General features: G+C 44.3%; 2 protein-coding genes across 2 annotated transcripts in view; both read right to left on the bottom strand.

Moving 5' to 3' along the window:
* The window catches only part of LOC311015825 (uncharacterized protein), a gene marked incomplete at its 5' end in the record, with an annotated part of 41,753 nt that extends 27,634 nt beyond the window's left edge, over window positions 1-14,119 (bottom strand). The window contains 3 exons of the mRNA XM_084013267.1: window positions 10,349-10,544; window positions 12,797-12,942; window positions 13,917-14,119. Coding sequence (XP_083869393.1) covers window positions 10,349-10,544; window positions 12,797-12,942; window positions 13,917-14,119 — 545 coding nt within the window. The remainder of the gene's footprint in view (window positions 1-10,348; window positions 10,545-12,796; window positions 12,943-13,916) is intronic.
* LOC311015917 (uncharacterized protein) overlaps window positions 1-22,761 on the bottom strand; it is a 546,979-nt gene that overhangs the window by 291,330 nt on the left and 232,888 nt on the right. The gene's annotated exons all lie outside the window — the stretch shown is intronic.

Genomic DNA, 22,761 nt, shown 5'->3' with positions numbered 1-22,761 from the left:
ACACTAAATTAACATAAAGGGCCCTAGTTTCGTGGCGCAGCGCAGGGTGGCGGAGCCGGCGCAATGCAAGTTTCGACCCGCGCAGCCTTGCGCACGGTCAGTTTGGCAGTTTGGTGGATCGCCTGCGCCAAGATGGGTGTGGCGGCGCAGCAGGGGGAGGCGTCGGAGATTCAGCTTGGCGTAGCGGAAGTTTCGTGGCAAAAAGCCTCGCCGAGACTGCGCTGAAAGCTCGCCAGCTCCAACCTGGGGCCTGTACTACGAAGCAGGATTTGTGCTTAGCGAGGTAACTTAAGCGTTAACTCTGGGTTTTCCGTCCTACGACGCTGGTTCACTTCTTACCGGGGTAGATCGCCATGGTAACTTACGCTGTGGAGCTAACCTGCTCCGGAGCAGGTTATGTTCCTGATAAGAGATCAACGTGGAGAAACACACCGCCGACTGACCAATCAGCTGTCTTGGTGCGCGGATATAAAAAAAAAGAAGCTCGGTGGATCGTGAGAGGGTCTGGTAGGAGAACTATAGAGTGTACTGAGACCGGCAAAACCCTTTTTCTGTCCCTGACGATGTTTTATATGAGAGATACAGATTCTCATCAGAGGGAAAGACTTTTCTGTGTCAGCGTACAGCCTACTGACCACTTTGAATTATGTTTTATATTTATTTGATTTGCTCCCAAGTCCGTTTTACACCGCCGGGATTGCAGCTGAAAGAATGAGGCTGATATTGTCATAAACCACGTTATAAGAATACATCCAAGCAATACATTAATTATTTTAAAGTTATATGTTTGGCCTTTTATTGCGGAAGGACATCGTAAGAGTTAAAGGGATGAGAGAGAGCGACGACATGATTTAAAAGACGGCGGCAGGGCGGATTCGTACCGGCGCCGCTGTAAGAAGCCCTGTAACACGGGTCGGTAACTCTACCACTAAACTATCAGCAAAGTTAAGATTTTCATTTAATCAGTCAGATCTACTAGTGTCCTTATGATGGGGCAGTCATATTATACTACTACCACTACTATTAATACGACTTCCGCATTCACACAGTCGGTGAGTTTTTGCCAGCTGTCCTTCCTGCATTTGGCAGATTAAACTATTGCCTTTTGCCTGCATTATATGTTTAACTTCTTCGTATTTCTGTAAGATTATGGTTCGCTCCTCGTACATGAAATACACCGCTCCGCTGCCGTAGACTGATCCATGTTTGTGATTGGTCAAATGCTGCAAACGCCGCCTCTTTCATGTGCACGCGCTCATAGCTGGACAGGTAAACCCTGGGTTGAGTTAACGAGTTGATAACCAGCTTCGTGTGACCGCTTATCTCCGATCTCCTTTGTTAGGGTAACTTAAACTGGATCTCTGAAAGATACCCTGGGTATGTTGAACTCGCTTCGTAGTACGGGCCCCTGGTCTACTCTCGGCGTAAATAAACTCCATTCATTAAATGCGAATCCCAGCTGGCGGACCGGCGCGCAGTGCGCACACGTCACCGAGACCTCACAGGCAGGTTTCCACAGTTCCAGGCACATTAAATGCAATAGATAATTACAACAAACGCTATTTAATGCAACTAATTGAATCAACACGTGGATTTATATCTATATAGATTGTCCCGTCACATCTGACGTCAGATCAAAGGCGGATGGCACGCGTAACGGAAACTCAGCCTCTCTGACCAAAACATCTCCCTCTCTCTCTCCTGTTTTTTATAATATGGGCATTGTTATTATTATGATACGCGCGCACAGCGTGATGAGCGTGGTGGGAGCGGCGGCGCTGCTTCTGTCATCGGGTTGTCAAGTGACGGATCTTGCACTGAACCTCCCCTAACATTAAAGGTGAGGAGAGGAGCTCATTTGATTGGTGAAGATCTGAATCGGCTGTATTAATCCCAGTCCACGCCTCGTCTCCTCCTCGGCTGCGTTTCAATAACAGTTTGAGTCGCCCTCGCTCACTTGCCCTCAGCCCTTGCTATGACGTCACACGGAGGCCACTTGGAGGGCGGAGGGAAAGAGGGCGGAGGGGGAGTGAAAGAGGTAAATGGAACACACCTGCCCTCGTTCACTAACAGCCCAGACAATCACGGATCAACCACACGTTGTTGGAGTAGCGCTATACTGCCTATTCCAAATTACACAGAATATGCGGAGACTCATTTCATTGAGACAAAGACGTATTCTGCGCTTGATGGCAATACGTCGGCTTATATACTTACACTTGTAAACGGTGGGCTCTGCCATAACTCTGCAACAGACAGTCTAACTGCATAATTTAAGAAAATGAATTAAATTTAATTCATTTTCTACTTTCTTCTTTCTTCTTCTTCCTTGGTGGTGAATAGACAGCAGACACTGGTGTTTGAGGTTCATTATCGCCACCGCATGGACATATTTTTCTTGCACCACTGCAATGCATTGTGGGTGATATACAGCTCTGAAGTGACCATCGTTGTTGACTCGATCACTCAGCCCTCAAGGGTCGATCTCACGGAGTTCACTTCAGCTGTTCAGGGAATTGGAACAGCCCTTAAGATGGCGGCCGGGATTCCCCCGAGGGCAAGTGCTTAGGGCAAATGAGCGAGGGCGACTCAAACCGTTATTGAAACGCAGCTCTCGTCTCCCACTCACGCATTCTTCTCCTCCCTCTTTCCCACTTGCGATGGTGGGTGAGACGGGAGGTGTGCCTGCGCGAGCCTGCGCGGTGCACGAAACTTGCAAAGTCCAGGCGGACACACCCCGTCGGCGCGGCGCAGGTGCGCTGAAAGCTGACTGCGCCTGGTCTACGAAACTAGGGCCCAAAGAGACACAAAGCAACTTCAGAGACACAAAACGACCACAGAGACACAAGACAACTTCAAAGAGACACAAAACGACCACAGAGACACAAGACAACTTCAAAGAGACACAAAACGACCACAGAGACACAAGACAACTTCAAAGAGACATAAAATGTGTGACCCCCCTCCTCCGTGACCTCCACTGGCTCCCTGTTGCAGCACGCATCCAATTCAAGACGATGGCACTGGCCTTCAGGGCCATCAATGGAACGGCACCCATCTACCTTCAAACACTGGTCAAACCTCACGCCCCGAAGCGAGCACTTCGCTCCTCTACTTCAGCTGGCCGGCTGGTACCACCATCGCTGAAATCAAACAAATGTCACTCAGCAAAGTCCAGACTCTTCTCTGTTCTGGTCCTCAGTGGTGGAACGAACTCCCGACTAATGTCAGGACAGCTGAGTCATTTGCCATCTTCTGAAAAAGGCTCAATACTCACCTGTTCAGACTTCACCTCGACTCGACATAGCATGACTAACAACCCCCCCCCCCCCCCAAAAAAAAACCCTTACAGCACTTTGATCATAGCACTGTTGTTCTTAAGGTATGTTTGCTGAACAGCTACTACTTTACTATGAGGAGGACCCAACACTTGTTCTATTTTTTAGTTCTTACTTTATCAGCAATGATATGTTGTGGTTTCTTTCTTTTGACAAATATACTTATTGTAAGTCACTTTGGACAAAAGCATCTGCTAAACGACCTAAATGTAAATGTGATAATAATTTAATGGTATTTTCTGGACTTTATGAGACTTAGGGGAGGGGTGGTTTGAAGTGCATGGTGTTTTTTGAAGCTGCTGCTATTCAAATAATACAAAGGCTTTTGGGAAACAGTTTGTTTGTAGAATATTCTCTTTGTTTATACTTGATTTGCTGTTGTGTATGTGATTGATGGGGTTTATTGCGACTAAGATGAGTTAACAAATATAACTTAAGTATATTGTGTAGTTTCCGAACAAAATAGTGATAATCTACTTGAAAGAGGATCAGGGTGATTGTTACAATACAGCTGCAGTAGCTTTATAAGAGTCAGGAAAGAAACAAAGTATAAAATAATGCCACCAAATAGAAAAGAAAAGTATAGTAGTGTATCTGCTGTTGAGGTAGTCGTATCATAGAATGTAGTTCACATAAGGAAAGTTTGGATTCCCAGCCACACCAACACAGGCAGAACGACAGAAGAATTCTTATAAAAAATATGTTTTATTACCCTTTCTAAAAACAAGCTTGTCAAGATAATTGTTTATTAAAAAAGACAGAATTATTTAAAAGCAGAAGTCTTCGATTGTCCAATGTTCTATACCAAGGGGGGAAATACTCGGTTCATTCTAGTCTCCAGTTGGCTCCTGGTTTTCCTTTTGCGCCCGCAACGGGAGTGTGCTTCAGGATTTACGAGTAGCTCTTGCTCCAACCGGAAGTCCAGCGCCGGGGATTCTGAGGGGCCGCTTCGCCGCTACCAGAGACAGACAGGAGGAGTCTGGGAGACGGTTTCACCGGGACACAGGAGATCCAGCCAGCAGAAACACCGGGGGAATAGAGGAGGCGATCCAGCCCGCGACAGCGTGCAGCACGTTCATCCGAGCAGAGAGTCCTCTGGTAAGAGATCTAGCATCCTTTTATTGGGAGGATCTGCTCAACTGGCAATCAGATGCTGATTGAAGCGGGTTCAACAGGTGTGTCACTTAGTGGAATGATGTCCGTGTTCATGCAGTTCATGGGAGAGGTAAACAATATAAAAAGTCCAAAACAATAGTCCACAGCAACTAATGAAATCACAGCAAACAATAATATTCAAATGCAGAAAATAAAGTGAACCATCAGCCACACTGCTCACACTAATTGTTTTCATTATATGACACAATCAGCTGTTAGATGAGGCGAGAGCCAGGCGTTTCCCATCATGCCCCGGGTCTTGCAGTCGGTTGAGAGCACCTGCAGCCGGCTTGTTCTCATGAGACTATCGTTGCCCACGTGTTCATGACGTCGGAGCAAGTCAGGATCAAGTCGGACACAAAACTACCCAGCATGCATTGTCCGTCGAGATCGATTCTGCGCCGGCTGGCTCATCTCCAACGAGCCTATTATAAGTGAAGGAGTTGCATTCATGAAGGACCCCAAGTTGCATTTATGGACAGTTTGCAGTCTTGGTTTTGGGAGACTCTGGTCTGGGTCTCATCAACGGCCCTAACTTTACCCTCAGGACGTCTACTTTTAACTCACATTCTTTGTATTATTATTTTATTTGAACCTGTTCTCATGTAACTTCCTTATTACACAGAGCTTTTGTCTTTTTATTATTTCAGTCGTTTGATTTGAATCCACACATTCTCTCATCTTGATCTTAATCAATTTCCTTTTGGAGAATATTATGCGTTACTCACTGCGTCTAGGCCGAGGTGAAGCTGACGATAAAATAGTGGCAAAACGCCTCCGACCTTTATTTGCGTCTCCAGTGTCGGAGTTGCCCAGAGCCGAGATGCAGCCAGCGGACGCTTCTCTTCTTCCAAGCCTGTTGGTGACGCCGGATTCAATTCAACGGAGGTTCACTGCAGCAAAGTCACCATTTATACCCAGACACGTTCACATGCATCATGCAGCCATCTTCATCAGCTGGTCTGTGTATCTCTGGACACGAAGACGAGTCCTTGGGAACACAACATTCAGCAGGCCTCCTGCACAAGTTGTACCAAGTTCAACTGATGCAGGTATTAGAAATAATAACACTATAATCTAGTGATAATAATGGGACTAATCTCCACATTCAATATACTATAGTATCGGACTGTACTCGGGGAAATTAAACAAACATCAGCCCTGTTTTCATTTTCATGACGAGGCATCTTTCAGATCGTCACACTGGTTTTAAAATATAGTTTAATTAAACTTTTGCTAAAATATCAGTTCAAGAACAGTTTATTCTCTTTTAAATGCAATTTTATTTATTGTTCCATATCATAACAAAAGTTATGTCAGGACATGTTTTCACATACAGCGGGACTAGAACACCCTCATGATGTTCAAAGTCCCAACATCACCCAAGAGCAAGCGTTATAAAGCGTTGATGAATGGAAAATCACAGCTGCAGCATCATCATAGTTTATAATTCCTTAGTGAATTTAGCAGGAGCATTTTCTCCAACAATGAAGAAACAGTTTAATATGTTTTTTATTTGTAATATGTTAAATACATTATGTTTTCTATTCTAATCTGTGTGTGCTCTGTGTTTCATGTTGATGGTTTTCACTGGACAGCAACTATTTGCTCCAGTCACTAATGCATGTTCCTCAACACGACAAGGTTCAGTCTAAAGACAAAGCCATCCCGATATACTCCATTCATTTAAGTACATTTACACAAGCATTAATACATTTACAACAAGTACAAGGAGGAATGAACCTGACTGATTACAAACTGCAATGTTTTCATTCACATCTTTGCATTGACTCTGAATGTAATCGCACCGCTTTGTGTTTGTTGTGAACAGTTTCAGAGATGCAGAGACACTGATGATCCAGACCAGACTCTAAACCCAGGATAAAGAGGTTCAGTGAATGTGGTGTTGAAGGTGTGGAGGTGGATCAGTTTGTTAGAGGAGACTCTGTAGAAGGTCAAAGTGCCAGCAGGACAGTCCAAGTACACTGCTACCACACCAGGGGAGGAGGAGGAGGAGGAGGAGGAGGAGGAGGAGGAGGAGGAGATGAGTGTTTCTTTGCTTTTGTGACAGACAGAGTAACGACCATCATAACAACACAGACTCCAGGACTGATCATTCCATCCAAACCAAGAGTTTTCTCCTCTCCTCTTGATTCCTCTGTAACTCACTGATATACGAACATCTCCTCTCCACTGGACCTCCCAGTAACAGCGACCAGTCAGACCGTCTCTACACAGCAGCTGAGGCCGTGAGACAAATCTGTCTGGATGATCTGGATATGACTGGTCTTCGTACACATATGTCACCTTCCTGTTGGTGTCGTCCAGTTTGAGTTTTCTGCTGACTGTGTTTGTGTCCAGTTCCAGTTCACAGACATCTGATGGAGAGAACAAACACAATGCAGCTAAAGGTTATTGTTGGAGACAGTTGGGTGTTTTTTGTTTGTGTTCTAAAGCTTAATAAATATACTTTGGGTATTAGTATATGACATCACAAGGGGGCGGTAACTTGATAGTGATGGGTCACGTCACCCATTTCATTGATAAATAGGACACGGTGTGTAGTGGTGTGTGTTTTGTTGGATGGCAGAGAAAAACACAGTGTTGGGGAACTAGCAGGAGCAGATTCAGTTATTAATAGATAATTATTAATATCAATACTCAGTCTCAATATAAAGGAGTTTGTACTCAAATGCCAATAATTAATAACTATTAGAATATGAGTACAAACAGTTGAAGGATTTGTGAATTCTTCACAGAGAAGAGGTTGATATCATTCATTCTTATACAACATTAATAAACACAGCAGTATGTTCATAAGGGGTTTATTAACAATAAACAAAGAAACATACACTAAGTCCAAGTGGCCTATCTAACTAAATACTAAACAAGTGTGTGTGTGTGTGTGTGTGTGTGTGTGTGTGTGTGTGTGTGTGGGTGTCGACCAGTCAGCCATGTGGAGTGGGGGTGTTCTTTGTGGGAGGCCGTGTGGTCCTGCCTGGAGAACAGGGGCCTCATGTATCAATGTTGCGTACGCACAAAAACGTGGCGTACGTAATTTTCCACGCCAACGTTCAGATGTATCAAAAGTGAAATGAGCGTGGAAATGTGCGGTGTCCCACGGCAGCTTCATGGCTGGCGTACGCACGTTTCTACAGCTATTGTTCCTTTGGCGACACTCTGAGGTGATGCTGGGAAACTGTTAATTATGTGAAAACAATTAGTCCTCAGAGTAATGTGCACATCAGAGACACATTAATGGACAATTAACACACACGTGTTTGCAATCATATGGATGGATATAAAAGCATGCGCAAAGTGATGAAAAATGGCATTAACAATGGCAGCCTTGGCCTTGTTAGAAGACATCGCAAACGGTTACATCAGACGTGAGAGGGTGTTTAGAGAACGGGAGGATATGTTAGCAAATGACGACAACTGGCTCATGAGTCGTTTTAGGTTGCCGAGGCAAGTGTTACTGGAGCTGTGCGCAGAGCTGCGGCCGGCCCTAGAAAGAAACACAGCAGGAGCCAGGGGTTGTCCGTGTCCACACAGGTGCTGACCACTCTGGGGTTTCTGGCAACAGGAGCCTTCCAGAGGGAACTGGCCGACCGGTCAGGAGTGTGCCAGTCCACTCTGAGCCGAGCCATGCCAGCTGTGTGGGACGGGATCATAAGAATGTCATCCAGGTACATCAAATTCCCATACAATGCTGTTGAACAGGCCAACATTAAAGCGCAATTTGCAGCAAGAGCCGGTTTCCCTAATGTAATCGGAGCTATTGACTGCACACATGTTGCTATAAAAGCGCCATCACAGGATGAATTTGTTTTTGTCAACAGGAAACATTTTCATTCAATAAATGTTCAAATAATATGTGATGCGCAAATTCAGCTCACCAACATCGTGGCAAGGTGGCCTGGTTCAACGCATGACTCGTTCATTCTTACTAATAGCATGGTTGGTAACAGGCTGGAGGCTGGCACGGTGCGCGATGGGTGGCTTCTCGGTGAGTAAATGTATCCGTTTAATTGCGCCCCGAATGTAAACCAGCACGATGCCCATTTGGGCACGTGCATTCAAATATGTGCATTTGTTTTTCCCTGGTGAAAATAGAGCGGCAGAGCTATCTAACAAGCCCTTTATTGTCTCCTTGTGTTCAGTATTTGTGTCGATAAACGGGTGCGTAAAGTTGGAAATGTCACACACTGCAGTAGCCACGGCGCACTTCTGCAGTCATTAATATATATGATAATATAATATATAATATATTAATATCCTCCTGTCCCCCCGCCCGTTGCGGTCACGCTTCGGCGGTGGGCCGAAATCCTCCGCTTCACCTCCACCTTCACGTCGGACCATTTCTTTTTTATTTCAGGGAGTGTGCGCTGCTCCGACCCCACAGTGTTCACTGCCTCACACACACGCTCCCACTCACATTTCTTTTTTTTTGTGTTAATTTCTGATGAGAGGCTACCAAATAATACTGGTCTTCGAGTCTCGACTTCGTTTAAGAGCGTTTCGAGCTCAGACTCGGTGAAGTTGCGCTTCTTCCCTTTTTCATTTTGTAGATCTGATGGTGCAGAGAGGGGAATCCCCGGTGCAGGCCCTATTTAAAATCATTTGCATATTTAAATGGAGGCGTGGACAGGGAGGAGTTTAGCACTTCCACATGTGCGCTTAATTCCACGTTGATTGGGATGTACAAAGGAAAAGTGCTTGGATCCATGCGTACGCACACTTTGATACATCTGATTTTTTTTGTGCGTAGGACAGTTTCTGGATTCTAGCGTACGCCATGTTTCAGTAGGAAATCCACGCAATTCTTAGTACATGAGGCCCCTGATTTCTATATATGTGTATAATTAGTGTAATATATGTAGAGCCGTTAGGAAAGCTGGATTAGTGAGAACGCAACCTGTCTGTTCTGGATCACTGACGATCAACAGACAAAACAAAAACACGACAAAATTACATCGTTGGTCGTAAAAATATCACAGTTTGACCTTAAATGACTAAAGATTGAAACCAGACCAACCTGTGGTCTGGTCTCTGGACTAAGACCTCTAGGGGACCACAGACCCAGGAGACAGTCTCTGGTTCCTCCACATAGTCTGGTCTGGTCTCTGGACTAATGTGAGCTACTATTGTAGACCTCTAGGGGACCACAGACCGAGGACACAACATCTGGTTCCTCCATTTAGGATTCAGGGACGTCAGGATGACAGGAGGACGATCTCAACGCTGAGACGCTTTAGAGACGAACACTACATCCTGATAGAAACGTGATCATCGGATTTCAGTCATGAACACGTTCAAATCTGGAGCAGCTGAGTTACTGAAAACATACTCACACTTCCTCAGACCAGGTCTCAGATTCTGCTGTCCCCCATGGTCCACCCTGCAGGAAGACATTCAAAGACCTCAATCAGGTCCACCATTAAACATGAACCAGTTCCTCAGTCAGAGACGGAGACACAGTCTGGATCTGTTGTCCATCTGTCCTCACCTGAGAGTCCAGTCTGATGTCTGTCCATCTGTCCCCACCTGAGAGTCCAGTCTGATGTCTGTCCATCTGTCCTCACCTGAGAGTCCAGTCTGATGTCTGTCCATCTGTCCTCACCTGAGAGACCAGTCTGATGTCTGTCGATCTGTCCTCACCTGAAAGTGTCCAGTCTGATGTCTGTCCACCTGTCCTCACCTGAGAGTCCAGTCGGATGTCTGTCCATCTGTCCTCACCTGAGTGTCCAGTCTGATGTCTGTCCATCTGTCCTCACCTGAGAGTGTCCAGTCTGATGTCTGTCCATCTGTCCTCACCTGAGAGTCCAGTCTGATGTCTGTCCATCTGTCCTCACCTGAGAGTGTCCAGTCTCCAGCGTGGACCCTCCAGTCCAGCAGACAGCAGCTTGACTCCTGAGTCTCCTGGATGATTGTAGCTCAGGTCCAGCTGTCTCAGATAGGAGGGGTTGGAGTCCAGAGCTGAGGCCAGAGAAGAACAGCCGTCCTCTGTGATCAGACAACCTGACAGACTGAAGACACACACTACTGTCACTTCTGGGGACTTTACATAGACTTATGTCCATTTGTCCACTTTTTAAAATGAGAAAAAGTGATATTTGTCTTTTGCTGTGTTGATGTTGTACTGGGTGGGATAAGCGTGGCTGAGTGATGGACAGAGATGGACAGAGGAGGAAGTTAAAAGAAAGAAAAGAGACGAGCTGAAATGATTGAGAGAGAAATTGAAGCGTTAGAAAAGAGAAGAAACAACAGTTGAAACAGTCTATGTGGTCTGTCTTCAGACCTGGTGTGCCAACAAAGATCTGGTATTGATTTTAAACCATCTAGCAAAGAAAAAAGGCAGTAATTCAATAACATTTCAACAATGTTTATAGTTTTCATATTGAACTGGAGGAATTATGAATAACAAGTACTCTGATAATAACAGTAAAATACAAAACACAGCTTTGAAAATGTGCTTCTTAAGAGTCTCAGAACATATGAGGCATTCAGGTGTTCAACTGCCAGTTGGAAGAAAAGAGTCTGTCTTGATTCAAAGCTCTGTTCTCACTGTCAGCGATCCTCTTTGAGAGCAGCCGTGTGAACTTATCTATCGACTCTAGATCTCACCGACCTGACTGACCTTTATCACCTCCACTCTCTGATCCATCTGTCAGCTGTCAGTGAGTCTCGTCAGTTGTCACCATAGAAACGTCACTCACAGAAACTCCAGTTTGCACAGATTTGATTAAGTTCAGAGTTAACGTTTCACCCCGTTGCATTACTGGGTAATTTAGTGTTTGTGAGTAGCAACCAGTGAGATGATTTAGCCTCCAACCATCTGAACCAGTGTAGTGATGCTTACGCTGCAGCAGTAAAATGGAAACGCTCCGTCATCATTTAATAATTCTCAATGATCTATCAGTTATGGGTCTGGGTCCAGATAGGACGGGGTCTGGGTCTGGATCTGGGCCAAGCTCCACCTCTTAGTGACCCTTGCTATAGAGCCTTTTACAGTCATTGTCATCATAAATGTGTGTGCACATGTTGGTGTTAAAATGGCGTTTTGTCCCCGCCGTGCAGACGAGTTAGAAGCTTTAAACTTTGAATTAAAACTGTCAGCAGCATCAAAATGTCTGGTTGGTTCATGTTCAGTTGTCAGAGTTGATATTCCAATCAGGAATCAACCTCTGGTTCAGAAAAGTGAAGTCAAGCCTGAAGGTCCTTAAAGCTGCATTCTCTCTGCTGGCCACTAGGGGGTGTTTTCATGATAATATGGGCCCTAGTTTCGTGGCGCAGCGCAGGGCGGCGCAGTGCAAGTTTCGACCCGCGCAGTTGTCTGCCCGGTCAGTTTGGCAGTTTGGTGGATCGCCTGCGCCAAGATGGGTGTGGCGGCGCAGCAGGGGGAGGCGTCACAGATTCAGCTTGGCGTAGCGGAAGTTTCGTGGCAAAAAGCCTCGCCGAGACTGCGCTGAAAGCTCGCCAGCTCCGACCTGGTCTACTTTCAGCGCAAGGCGCAAGGCGTAAATAAAGTCCATTCATTCAATGCGAATCACAGCTGGCGGAGTGGAAGTTTGGCTGACGGCGCGCAGTGCGCACACGTCACCGAGACCTCACAGGCAGGTTTCCACAGTTCCAGGCACATTTAAATGCAATAAATAATCACAACAAACACTATTTAATGCAACTAATTGAATCAACACGTGAATTTATATCTATATAGATTGTCACATCTGACGTCAGATCAAAGGCGGATGGCACGCGTAACGGAAACTCAGCCTGACTGAATTAACACAGCTGAAACTGTGATGCAAACTAACTAATCTCTCTCAGCCAACCACAGAAACCCTCGGCATCAGAGAGTGAGTATAAAGACGAATTCAAAAGAAAAGAAACAGAGAGAGAGAGAGAGAGAGAGAGAGAGAGAGAGAGAGAGAGAGAGAGAGAGAGAGAGAGAGAGAGAGAGAGCGAGAGAGAGAGAGAGAGCGAGCGAGCTTGACACACTGTGAATGAATTGTAAGGTATGTGCAGTGTCTTTAGGGTGGACGTGCTTCATGTGATGATCCAAACAAATGTTACAATTGTCTTGCTTAATGTGATCTACAAAGATGGAGTATATTATTGCGCGGAGGAGGAGGAGAGGATACGCAGAGAGGGTGTACCGCCAAAGGTCATCCTATTTGGGCATGACAGAGCAGGAGTGCAGGTGACACAAACAAATAATGACTGGAATACCGCCGTGGCCAATGCAATTCTTATGTCATTTGGTACTCTGTTTCATTACACAGGAACAAATTACATCTTACTCCTGAGGTGGTCCACGTGGTGACGCGCATCGTGGCCTCTGATGCACACCCCGGTGGCCCCTGCGCTCTCCCAGTTGCTGTAAAGGTGACAGCGGCTCTGACCTTCTTCACCACCGGGTCTTTCCAGCACACCGTGGCCTCGGTGGCTGGGATCACTCAGAGAGCTGTCAGTTCGGCTTTACATGCAGTGTCTTTCAGTCTAGTCCAACATGCAAATGAGCACATCATTTTTCCATCAACCCCTGAGAGCCAGCTGGAAACGAAGCGAGGTTTCTTGTTGAAATGTGGCTTCCCTGGTGTACTTGGAGCCATCGACTGCACACATGTGCAGTTGCGCGCCCCAAATACACAAGCCATCACTTATGTGAACCGAAAGGGAGTACACTCCATTAATATCCAGGTGATTTGTGACTCGAATTGCCTGGTGACACATGTGTATGCTAATTTCCCTGGGTCTGCGCATGACTCATTCATCCTGGCGAATTCTGCCATCCCTACAGTCTTTCAGGGGGACCCCCCACTGGATGGGTGGCTGCTAGGTGACAACGGCTATCCACTGAAAATGTGGTTGATAACGCCATACATTACACCAACAACAAGAAGGCAACGTGATTTTAACCGTGTTTTCAGTAGTGCTAGGTCAGTCATTGAACGTACTTTTGGACAACTGAAAATGCGTTTCAGATGTCTGGACCGTTCAGGGGGTTCATTATCCTACAGACCCCAGAGTGTCAGTGCATTCTTCGTGGCATGTTGCGTTTTACACAACATAGCTACACGCCGTGGATGCCACTTTGAACTCACGGAGGAGACATTACAGGACTTAAGACGGAGAGAGGCCGAACTGCATGTGCCGTATCAGCAGGAAGAGCAGCAGAGCGCAAGGGAGAGGAGAGACCACCTGACTACACAGCTCTGTCCCTAAATGTGAGTATTTTCCTGTATATCTTTTCTGACATTTTTGGTGTAAAATGAATCTCAAACAAAACAAATCACATCTTAAGATTCATAATTCTTTATTATTGCAATTTAATCCCTCCTTCCTCTTCCTCTTCCTCTTCCTGGCCTTGCTGAGGTAGTGGAGGAGAGCCCTCCCCTGGTACGTGGCCTTAACGGCCACCTAGGAGTGATGGAGGCTGCGGGGGCTTGCAGGTCTGGGGACAGTCTGTCGGCTGCATCGGCCAGACGCCGTAGACTAGAGGCCACAGAGGCCAGCGGCCGCAGGCTGTCCTCCAGGCCCTGGAGCCGGCTGTTAACTTCTTGGAGCTGGGCCTCTAACCCCTGGACCCGGGAGGTTAGAGAACCCAGCTCCCTCTCCACCATCCTGAACCCCCCCTCCTGAATGTCCAGGAATGGCCGGTCCCTCTCTGGAACCCGGTCACGGGACCGGGCCCGTCTTCTCATAGGCTGGGGGTGAGCTGCTGTCCCGGGCTCTGCTGCCGCCGCCACCGCCGCCTCCTCCTCCTCCTCCTCCTCCTCCTCCTCCTCCTGCTGCTCCTATCTGACTGTGGTTAACTTTTGTTATCCTGATATCCTCCTTATCTCACATTGATTGATCACGGCCCGATGAATGGCCCGTTGTGACGTTGTGTAGAGAAACCAGGCTGCCTGGAGAGCAGCTCTCTTCCTCTTGGAAGCAGACATTTATTGAGTCAATGCAGATCCACTCATCACACCTTCCTCCATGTTGTCTGTAAACGGTATAAAACTCTGACTAGCCCCACACTCGTCAGAAAGGATTTCATGGAAACGCTGTCAGTGATTAAACCTCCACCAGCCACAGAACTGGACCTGAAGAGTTTTCTTCCACACAGTCAAAAGTGAGCCATTACTATGTCAGATGTTATCAGCATTAATGGCAAAAACACACTTCATTGAACTACAGCACCAAGCCAGATACAATATATCTATGCATCCCGTGTATTCCTGTGTAAAGACAGAGCTGCTGTAGTTCAAATCCATCGGTCCTCTGGATTTCCCTCCAAACAACCACTTCATTCATGACTTCTTAGGAATGCTTTAGACTCTCAAAGACAAAGCAACCAGCTGTCATGGCTGCCATAGCTGCTGTAATCTCATTGAGTTACCTAATGACCGTTTAATACAGTCATTACGGTGCTGGCTGGGTGTTGAACCCCTAACAGAGTTTACGTTAGCTTGTTTAGCCATTAGGCCCAGAACTGGACAGAGGTTATGGCTACGTCACAACCTGACACAACTCACCCAACGAGGTTAAAACTAGCTATAAGTCCGGTGGTTGAACTAGACGGGGTGAGACCTCCACGGTGAAACCGGCGGCACCGACTACTACTTGGTGTCGGTTTATGACGGTAAACGTTACCTGTCTGGACCTCATTTTCAGAGATGAGGCGAAGTTGGCTCCAGATGAGGTCGACTCTCCAAATTCAAGTTCATTTTCCTTGTGCGTAGCGCCGGAGTACAGCCGCGGGACGGCGCCGACTTTCCTGAAAGCCGTTAACCGGCTCCGTGTGTCCAACAAGCGGCAGCACATGCGAGCGTGTGTCGCCATACTGTTGTTTTCTGACAGCTCCGAGCTCCGCCGCGGCCGACCGGGGCTCCTCTCTGCAGTACAACATGTCAGTTAACCTAGGGGGAGTAGCAGGGGGCGGGGTCACGGCAAGCCAATCCTGCCGACTGAAGCGAGGGCTGATGCACTCTGGGTAATGGAGTCCCTGCGCGTATTATGGCTTCAACGGCCCAAAACAATTACTTAGTAGCTCAGAATAATGACATACTACACTAACTCATTATTTTTGAGATGTTAAGTAACTATTAATAACTAAGCCAGTATTCTGAGATACAATGTCATTATTTTTTACTTAGTCAATGTTTTGGGAAAATACATAATTATTATGTGAAGTTTCTTTCAGATACTAAGTAAATATTTTTGGGATAATAATTCATTATTTTTTAGATACTAAGTCAATATTTTGGGATAATAAGTCATTCTTTTTTAGATACTAAGTCAATATTTTTTTAAAGTCCTCTCCATAAAATAAAGGCAAAAGTAAAATAAAATGTAAAAAATGCAGACTCGTGGAAAATGTCCATAAAGGCTTTAGAGTGTATGCCACAATAATACACAAATGGTTCCTATGAGCCTGTTGCATTTCACCATGACCACCAAAATGGATCGTTTTCCTGCCCTGATCGACATGTGACATATAAGTAGAGTAACTTTAGAAATAAAACAGACCAAACGTTTAGCATGTCTCAATACATAGTTTGTCAAATACAGTATGCAGTAAAAAATACCAGGATGTACATCTTCTATTAGCATTTTGTCTACTCTGACCCACAATCCTCTGCAGCAGATGTAAGAGCAAGAGGGTCAATGTTCAAGGTGCCATGTTATAACACCAGTAGGCCCCTGACTGTTTCTGCATTATGGTATTGTTGTTTGTAAGGGCAGCTGTGTTATGTGTGGTAAAGGTCAAAAGGAAAGTATGATTAGAAAAGCTGTCTGTGTGCATTTATGCTCAAACGTTTGAGTTGGGCTATTGTTCAAAACAGCTTCACATACAGGTACTGATGTGAATCTGGATGTAATCCAACAAGAGAATGTTTAGAGGTAATTTATGGATTAGGAGAGAATGGGAATACAGGACATACAGAATGTCCCCCTCTGCTACAAATAATAACAAGACACTCCAATAAATATCTAGATAAATATAAGAGAATTAAAATATTCAATATTAAGGATTCAGGATCAGAAGGCAAAGCAACACAGGGACAGCTCTACTTTTGACTGAGCCCTTTGAGAATACAAACAGAAGTTAAGAACCTTCATGAATCCTTCCATGTATAAACATGTCAACGCATTGATCGTATGGAAGCAAACTTTAAATGTCTCCCTGTGTTTAAACATATCAACACATAGCAGCAGAAGAGAAGTGAAACCTGTGCACTGTTCCATGCTCTCCACCACTCTGTCTGTCTGCAATGTGTCGTGTCTCCACTAGATGGCAATACAACCTTGATTTTCATTTCTTGAAGCATTTAGAAGAGAAACACAGGCTGGTTTATGGTTTTGTTATTGGTGTAATCTTTTGGAAGAACTCTCAGCGTTTTCATGTCATTATCATATAAAATGATGTGAAAATACACGTTAAACGTTGAAGGGTATCGAGGTGGTTCCTGGCTGTAAAACGCCTGCATGGCAAAGCGTTTTGGCGGGAACTACAGTATCTCAGGATCCAGAGAATCCAGTCCACGTTTGTGAAAAATAACAAGTCTAGAACCAACTGTTGGACTGTTTCTGTTCCTGGTCGGGGCTGTCCTCACCAACACACCTCACTGGCATGTTGTACTTTACTGTGCATAGATGTACATGTAGATCTACATACATGTATGTAGAGGGATGGTTTTGAGGTCATTGGAATTATTGTTATTATTGTTATTTTTATGTATTGTGTTCCCAATCATTTACAATTATCTTACTTTTGTGTGAGGGGGTGATGAGAACAGACTATATATATATATATATATATACCGGTATATATATATATATATATAATAGATAGATAAATTATAGATTAGGTTATATAAATCAACTTTATTTACACTCCAGTTAATATGCAGACACAGAGGTTGAGCGTGTTGTCCTCCCGTCATAAGATCGTAGGTTCGATCCCCGGCCCACCAGTCCACATATGGAAGGGTTCCCGAAGCCTGTGCCATGGGGTGTGAATGTGTTTTAGATCCTGATGGGCAGGTGAACCTTGCCTGGCAGCCTCGTCCATCAGTGTGTGAATGTGTGTTTGTGATGAAAGAGCGTGAAGTGCTTTGAGTGTTTGAGGACTAGAAAAGCGCTGAATAAATGCACTTCCATTTACCAAGTGTGAAAACACGAGTGTTGTTCATGTGAGCCATGCTGTATACCACACAAGGATGATCTGCAAAATCCAAACCACAAATAGATGACCTGCAGGACCCTGTTTTATTGAAACCATGTGCCCATGAGCCAAAGCAAAACCTATGTATCTGGTCTCTCAACAGTGAGCTGGACCACGTTCTGACGGACTCTGGTGCACATTAATGAATGAACCCACAGGGATCATGGAGGTCAGTGAACAGGCTGAAGAAGTCCAGCAGTGGGTGACGGAGAGCCCACAGGTCACAGTGCTCCTCTGGTCCTGAACCACCAACCCACATGTTATTCCACGCATCAGCACATTAACTTAACCGCTGTGCTTCTGTTCCAACTCAAACATATGGACCTTCCCCGCCTGCAGGGTCTGGGAGGTAGACCCTTCCAGCTCCACGGGGACCAGCTCCACCTGCTCTGTTTACTGAATGAAGGAATTCCTGCGCTTTCATGGATGTTGGTTTTTATATGTGTCTTTTCTGTTATTGGTCTTATATATAGTGTTACAGCCCTAGTTGGGTGTGTGTGTGGTGCTGGGATTCTCTTCTCTCCTCCCCCTCCCTATCTGTGGGGCACACACACCTGAATCCACTCCCCCATTAAAGGAGCATTAAAAGCCTGGAGGAAGGCAGGAGTGGACCAAAAGGACAGTGTTGGGTGTTTGCAAACTAGAGAAAGGCGGTTGTAGTTCATCATATTTACTCTTTACTTTGTTGAAAGGAGGGCAGCTGGTGGGTATTTTTGGTTTCTCGTTTGTTTTCACGTTTAAACCTGTCAATTGGTTGCGTCGCAGGTGTGTCTGCTGTGTTCTGTTTGGAACCGTTTTCATTATATTTTTGTTTATTTTTGTTTTAAATGATGCAGGAATGTGGTCTCTGTTGGGCCTTTTCCTTTTTCTGTGTGATGGACACAAATAGACTCAGATACTGAGATAATTAATGAGTGAAAAAATGACACACTAAGCTTAAACATGGTCTTTCATCCTAATGATGATGGATTCATTTTCAATTCATATAGACGTTATTTTTCATCCTAAACACGGCTTTGTGACGGCAAACAAATGCAATGCTGTGTAACAAATGATATCCTTGGTGCCGGCGGAAAGGTTATCGATCATAAACGTTATTGATCAGCTTCTCTTCCCTGCATTGGAAAGCACATTCACAAAGCGCTCTCTATCAATGACGGCTTAGCTTCTTTTGCCTTTCAACACACACACAACTCCTTTCTTTTAAATGTCACTGTCAATATAAACCAGCTGCAGGAGCACACGGTTCACTGGTCCATTTACATCCATTCACTGCTTGTATTCTGTAGAACTTACTGAACACCTTTTCATGATTTTTATATATATTTATATAATATTCATGTTTATACAGCTCTCTGTTTACTAGTGTCAACAACCGTCCTGTCTATTCTTTATCTTTGTCTCTATTTGTCCAGCTTTCTTGTCTTTGCTGTTATTTCTATTTCTGTTCATCCAAAGAGATGAAACGGTCAAATTCATGTCCGTTCACACGTTGGCCAATAAAGGTGATTCTGATTCACTCGTCCTCCTTTCAGTCATCTCCTAACATTTTTCCTTGCTATTGCATGTTTTTGCTCTTTCTACATCAAGCCGGCCTCCCGGGATGCTTTAACTGGCATCTAGTTCTCTCTACATATCTAAGTGTCTTTTTAGAAAAGAAAATGTGAAAGCAGTTCAGCTGATGTCATGAGCTCATGCAACGCAATCACATTAAAATGTAGCTTTTACACGCTGCGTTTGAAATGAGTTTTCTCAACAAAGCTCCATGACGACTGCAGCCATCTAGTCTCAATGTAGGGAAGGCAGACATCTCTACGGCCGATATCTCCAAAACTAGACATCGCACACCAAAACGATCAAGATGGATAGATAGCATAACAGGTAAGAGGAAACCTACAGTAAGTGTTTGTGATGGTGGGGGTGAACTGTGCCTTTAATTTAGATGACTTTGACAAGCCGTTATTGATTTTCAAGAAGGCAACTATCACACAAAAGCTGTAAAATGCGCCTTCATAGTTATGCCATCCATCGTTCCCAGTGTGGATTTGAACTTCAAACCATTAAATGTCTGGCACATGGACGGAGTCGTCATAGTGTGAAGACTACATTAACACGAATGAAGACGTGTGGACCCCAGAGCTTTGAAGCAGGCCCACTTTAAATGTTCATACACACTTTTCTCTAAATGCCACCTGGACTGTTGGGCTCATTTTATTTCCCACAGTCACAGAACCATGCCAACAGGCACAACAGTGTTTAGTAGTGTGCCGGCCTGAATGGTTGGAATGACAGTGTGATTATCTCGTCATGACACAGCAACTAAACACAGGTGTTTAAAGTCAGCACTGAACTCTCCTATTCTGTGTGGCTGTGATTTACTATTGAATTAATGCATTGTGAATTTACATATGGCTTAAACCAAGTGGTGTCACAGTGGAACGGCTGATCCCTGGAGTTGTGTTTAAATGTTTTAAATATGTTCATCTCCTTTACTTCTAACAGTGAGCTGAAACAGAAAGAAAAATATCTTGTTTATTTATATATATCATCTTTTATCATCAGCTTCTGATTGACATCATATACGACAATATGTGAGAAAGATAGGAGAGATTTAAAGCAGTAAAATAAGATTTAGCAAATCTAATATTTTAGTCCTAAATATCATATTTTAGTTACTTTAAATCACCATTAATTAGCCAAACAACTAATTGTCTGCAGTCAATGTGTTAGGGTTGTGTGTTTTTTAAAAAAAAAAACATTAATGATTAAATTCAATATGAAATATTGATGAGAGCAGCTTCAAGGAACCAGTGTGTAGCATTTAAGGGCATCTTTAATCACCTAAAATGAATAATTGCTGTGTTTTTGTTAGCTTAGAATGAGCCCTTAATATCTACAAGTTCTCTTCACGGAGTCCACTTACTTCATGTTTCTACAGCTGTTTTGAGTTTTGGCGTTATCGTAATTCTCCGACACACTTGGAAAGGGAGGGGTGAGCAACAGGTTGTTTGGCTGTTTGCAATCTGCAACCTCACGATACAACACTAAATCCTACACACTGGACCTTTAACGCCATTTTAAGTCTAAATGTAAATCCAGGAGTAAAGCAAGTTCCATCTGGAGTCATGAGGTGACACATAACCTAAAAATGAGATGAAAACACAACTGCAGTTGAACCTTATTTTGTAGATTTGCTCTTTGGCTGACAATGATTCATGACAGGGTTGATATCAGGTTGATATCTGCTGACTCAACACAATACAAGCGCTTGGTCAGAACCAACTCCAATGAAAACCCACCTGCATCATTATTGTTTTGTTTTTTCCACGTTTGGTTACTTACTATTTGTTATTTTTTGTTATTTATTTATTTTAAATTCTGAATTCATTTATAGTTTGGATACTAAAATATCTCAATACGTTTATATTTTTTTTGTCAAAATAAATGAATATGGAAGAAACTATAATATACATCTGATATGAATACATGAAAAAATATTCATGAAACTCTATGCTTTCTAGTTGTGTAATACTTTGTTTTATGTACATAGCTTTTTGTATTCATCTTGAAATGTTTGAAATAAAAAATCGTAATATTATTATTATTAGACGTTCAGTATGAAGAGCAACTTACTCCATGCAGATTAAACAGTGTAGGAGACCACTGTTTGTGTCCCGTGCATAACTACATGTAAAGTTTATTTTGAAAGGATCCCATGTGACGAGCAGGTGAGAATGTGTTGGCTACCTAGCAACAGGATGCCACTCAAAATCCCTCCTTCCCTGAAGCAGGAGCCCTCTGTGGAGTCGCTCAGTGAGCAGGTGGTGCAGGTCTAAGAGGCTGTTTATCGTTAGTCATCAGCATTTGTCATGCCATTTGGGATGCATGGAGCCTCCGTGATAATGTGCTGACATGCTGGAGGAAGTTGGGCGTCCTCCTGTTCCCCAATAACCAAAACCTGGCAGCTTTTACAGTCCAACATGTGAAGAATTCAATTATATAACAGCACAAACAGCCCATAATTAATGATTATAATAATACGATTCTTTCGAACTCCGTCAGGTTGAACCTCACAGCAAAGAGCTTTTACATTATCAAGGTGCTTTCATTTTCCTTTATTTTCAGTTCAAAAACTCAAAAAGTATCTCATATCTGTCTTTTTCTGATTTCTATAAGTGACACACGGACTATTCACTTTCTGAAATACTCTCAATCACAAAACTATCTGTGTGAAGTCTGTGGGACGCCGAGCATCCAAACTATCCAGTGTTCAAGGTCCAACTCAAGTTAACAAATATCACACATCAGGCATCTGTACCAAGAACTGAGAAAGTGATCATCTTTGACTGACATCCAGTTTCCTCACAGGACGACAGCATATAGTCTCTAGTTTGATATGATCTCTGTAGAAAGAAAGAAAGAGGCTGAGATTGTCATAATGGGTGATGAATGGAGACACAAAGTGTCCTAAAGGATTCAGAGCGGTGTCCTTTTTTCTTTTAGGCATTGGGACCAATAACAGTGGAGTGGTGAGACTAATATTCCACCTGTCTTGTCTCACTCACACTATTTAAGAGACAGGGAGGACAAAAGAAAGACTGTGTTTGTTCTATGCCCATCTGATCTGAACACAAGGTCACAGGGACATCCACTCATATAAGGAGAGATACCACAACGATAATCATGTGTGTAATTACATGCTAGAAGTGCCTGTTGGAGATGTATTGCTGCTTAGAAGGTGACTTTCATGTTTATGCCTCTAATCCACATCGACGGTAAGAGATAAAACACGTTAATGGGATAGTTTCCACATTGTTTGGATTCCAGCCACATTCCATACTCCTCCTCCTCTATACAACCTGTTCACACTCCCAACGCCTCAAACAGCACCGACCTGCCTACCTGCAGCATCAGCGACAGCAGCTGACTGTGTGTGAAGAGAGATTCACACAGGACAGGTGACCGGCGTCCTGTCAGAAACTTAAAGTCTAGTGGACATCGTGTCACATCAGCTGTTAGTCACGTGAATCATCAGTGTCGCTAGTCATG

Source organism: Eutrigla gurnardus, assembly GCF_963514095.1.
Source record: "Eutrigla gurnardus genome assembly, chromosome: 7".
Taxonomy (NCBI): domain Eukaryota; kingdom Metazoa; phylum Chordata; class Actinopteri; order Perciformes; family Triglidae; genus Eutrigla; species Eutrigla gurnardus.
Note: the sequence above shows the minus strand (reverse complement) of the source record. Positions and strands in the feature narration are given on the sequence as shown.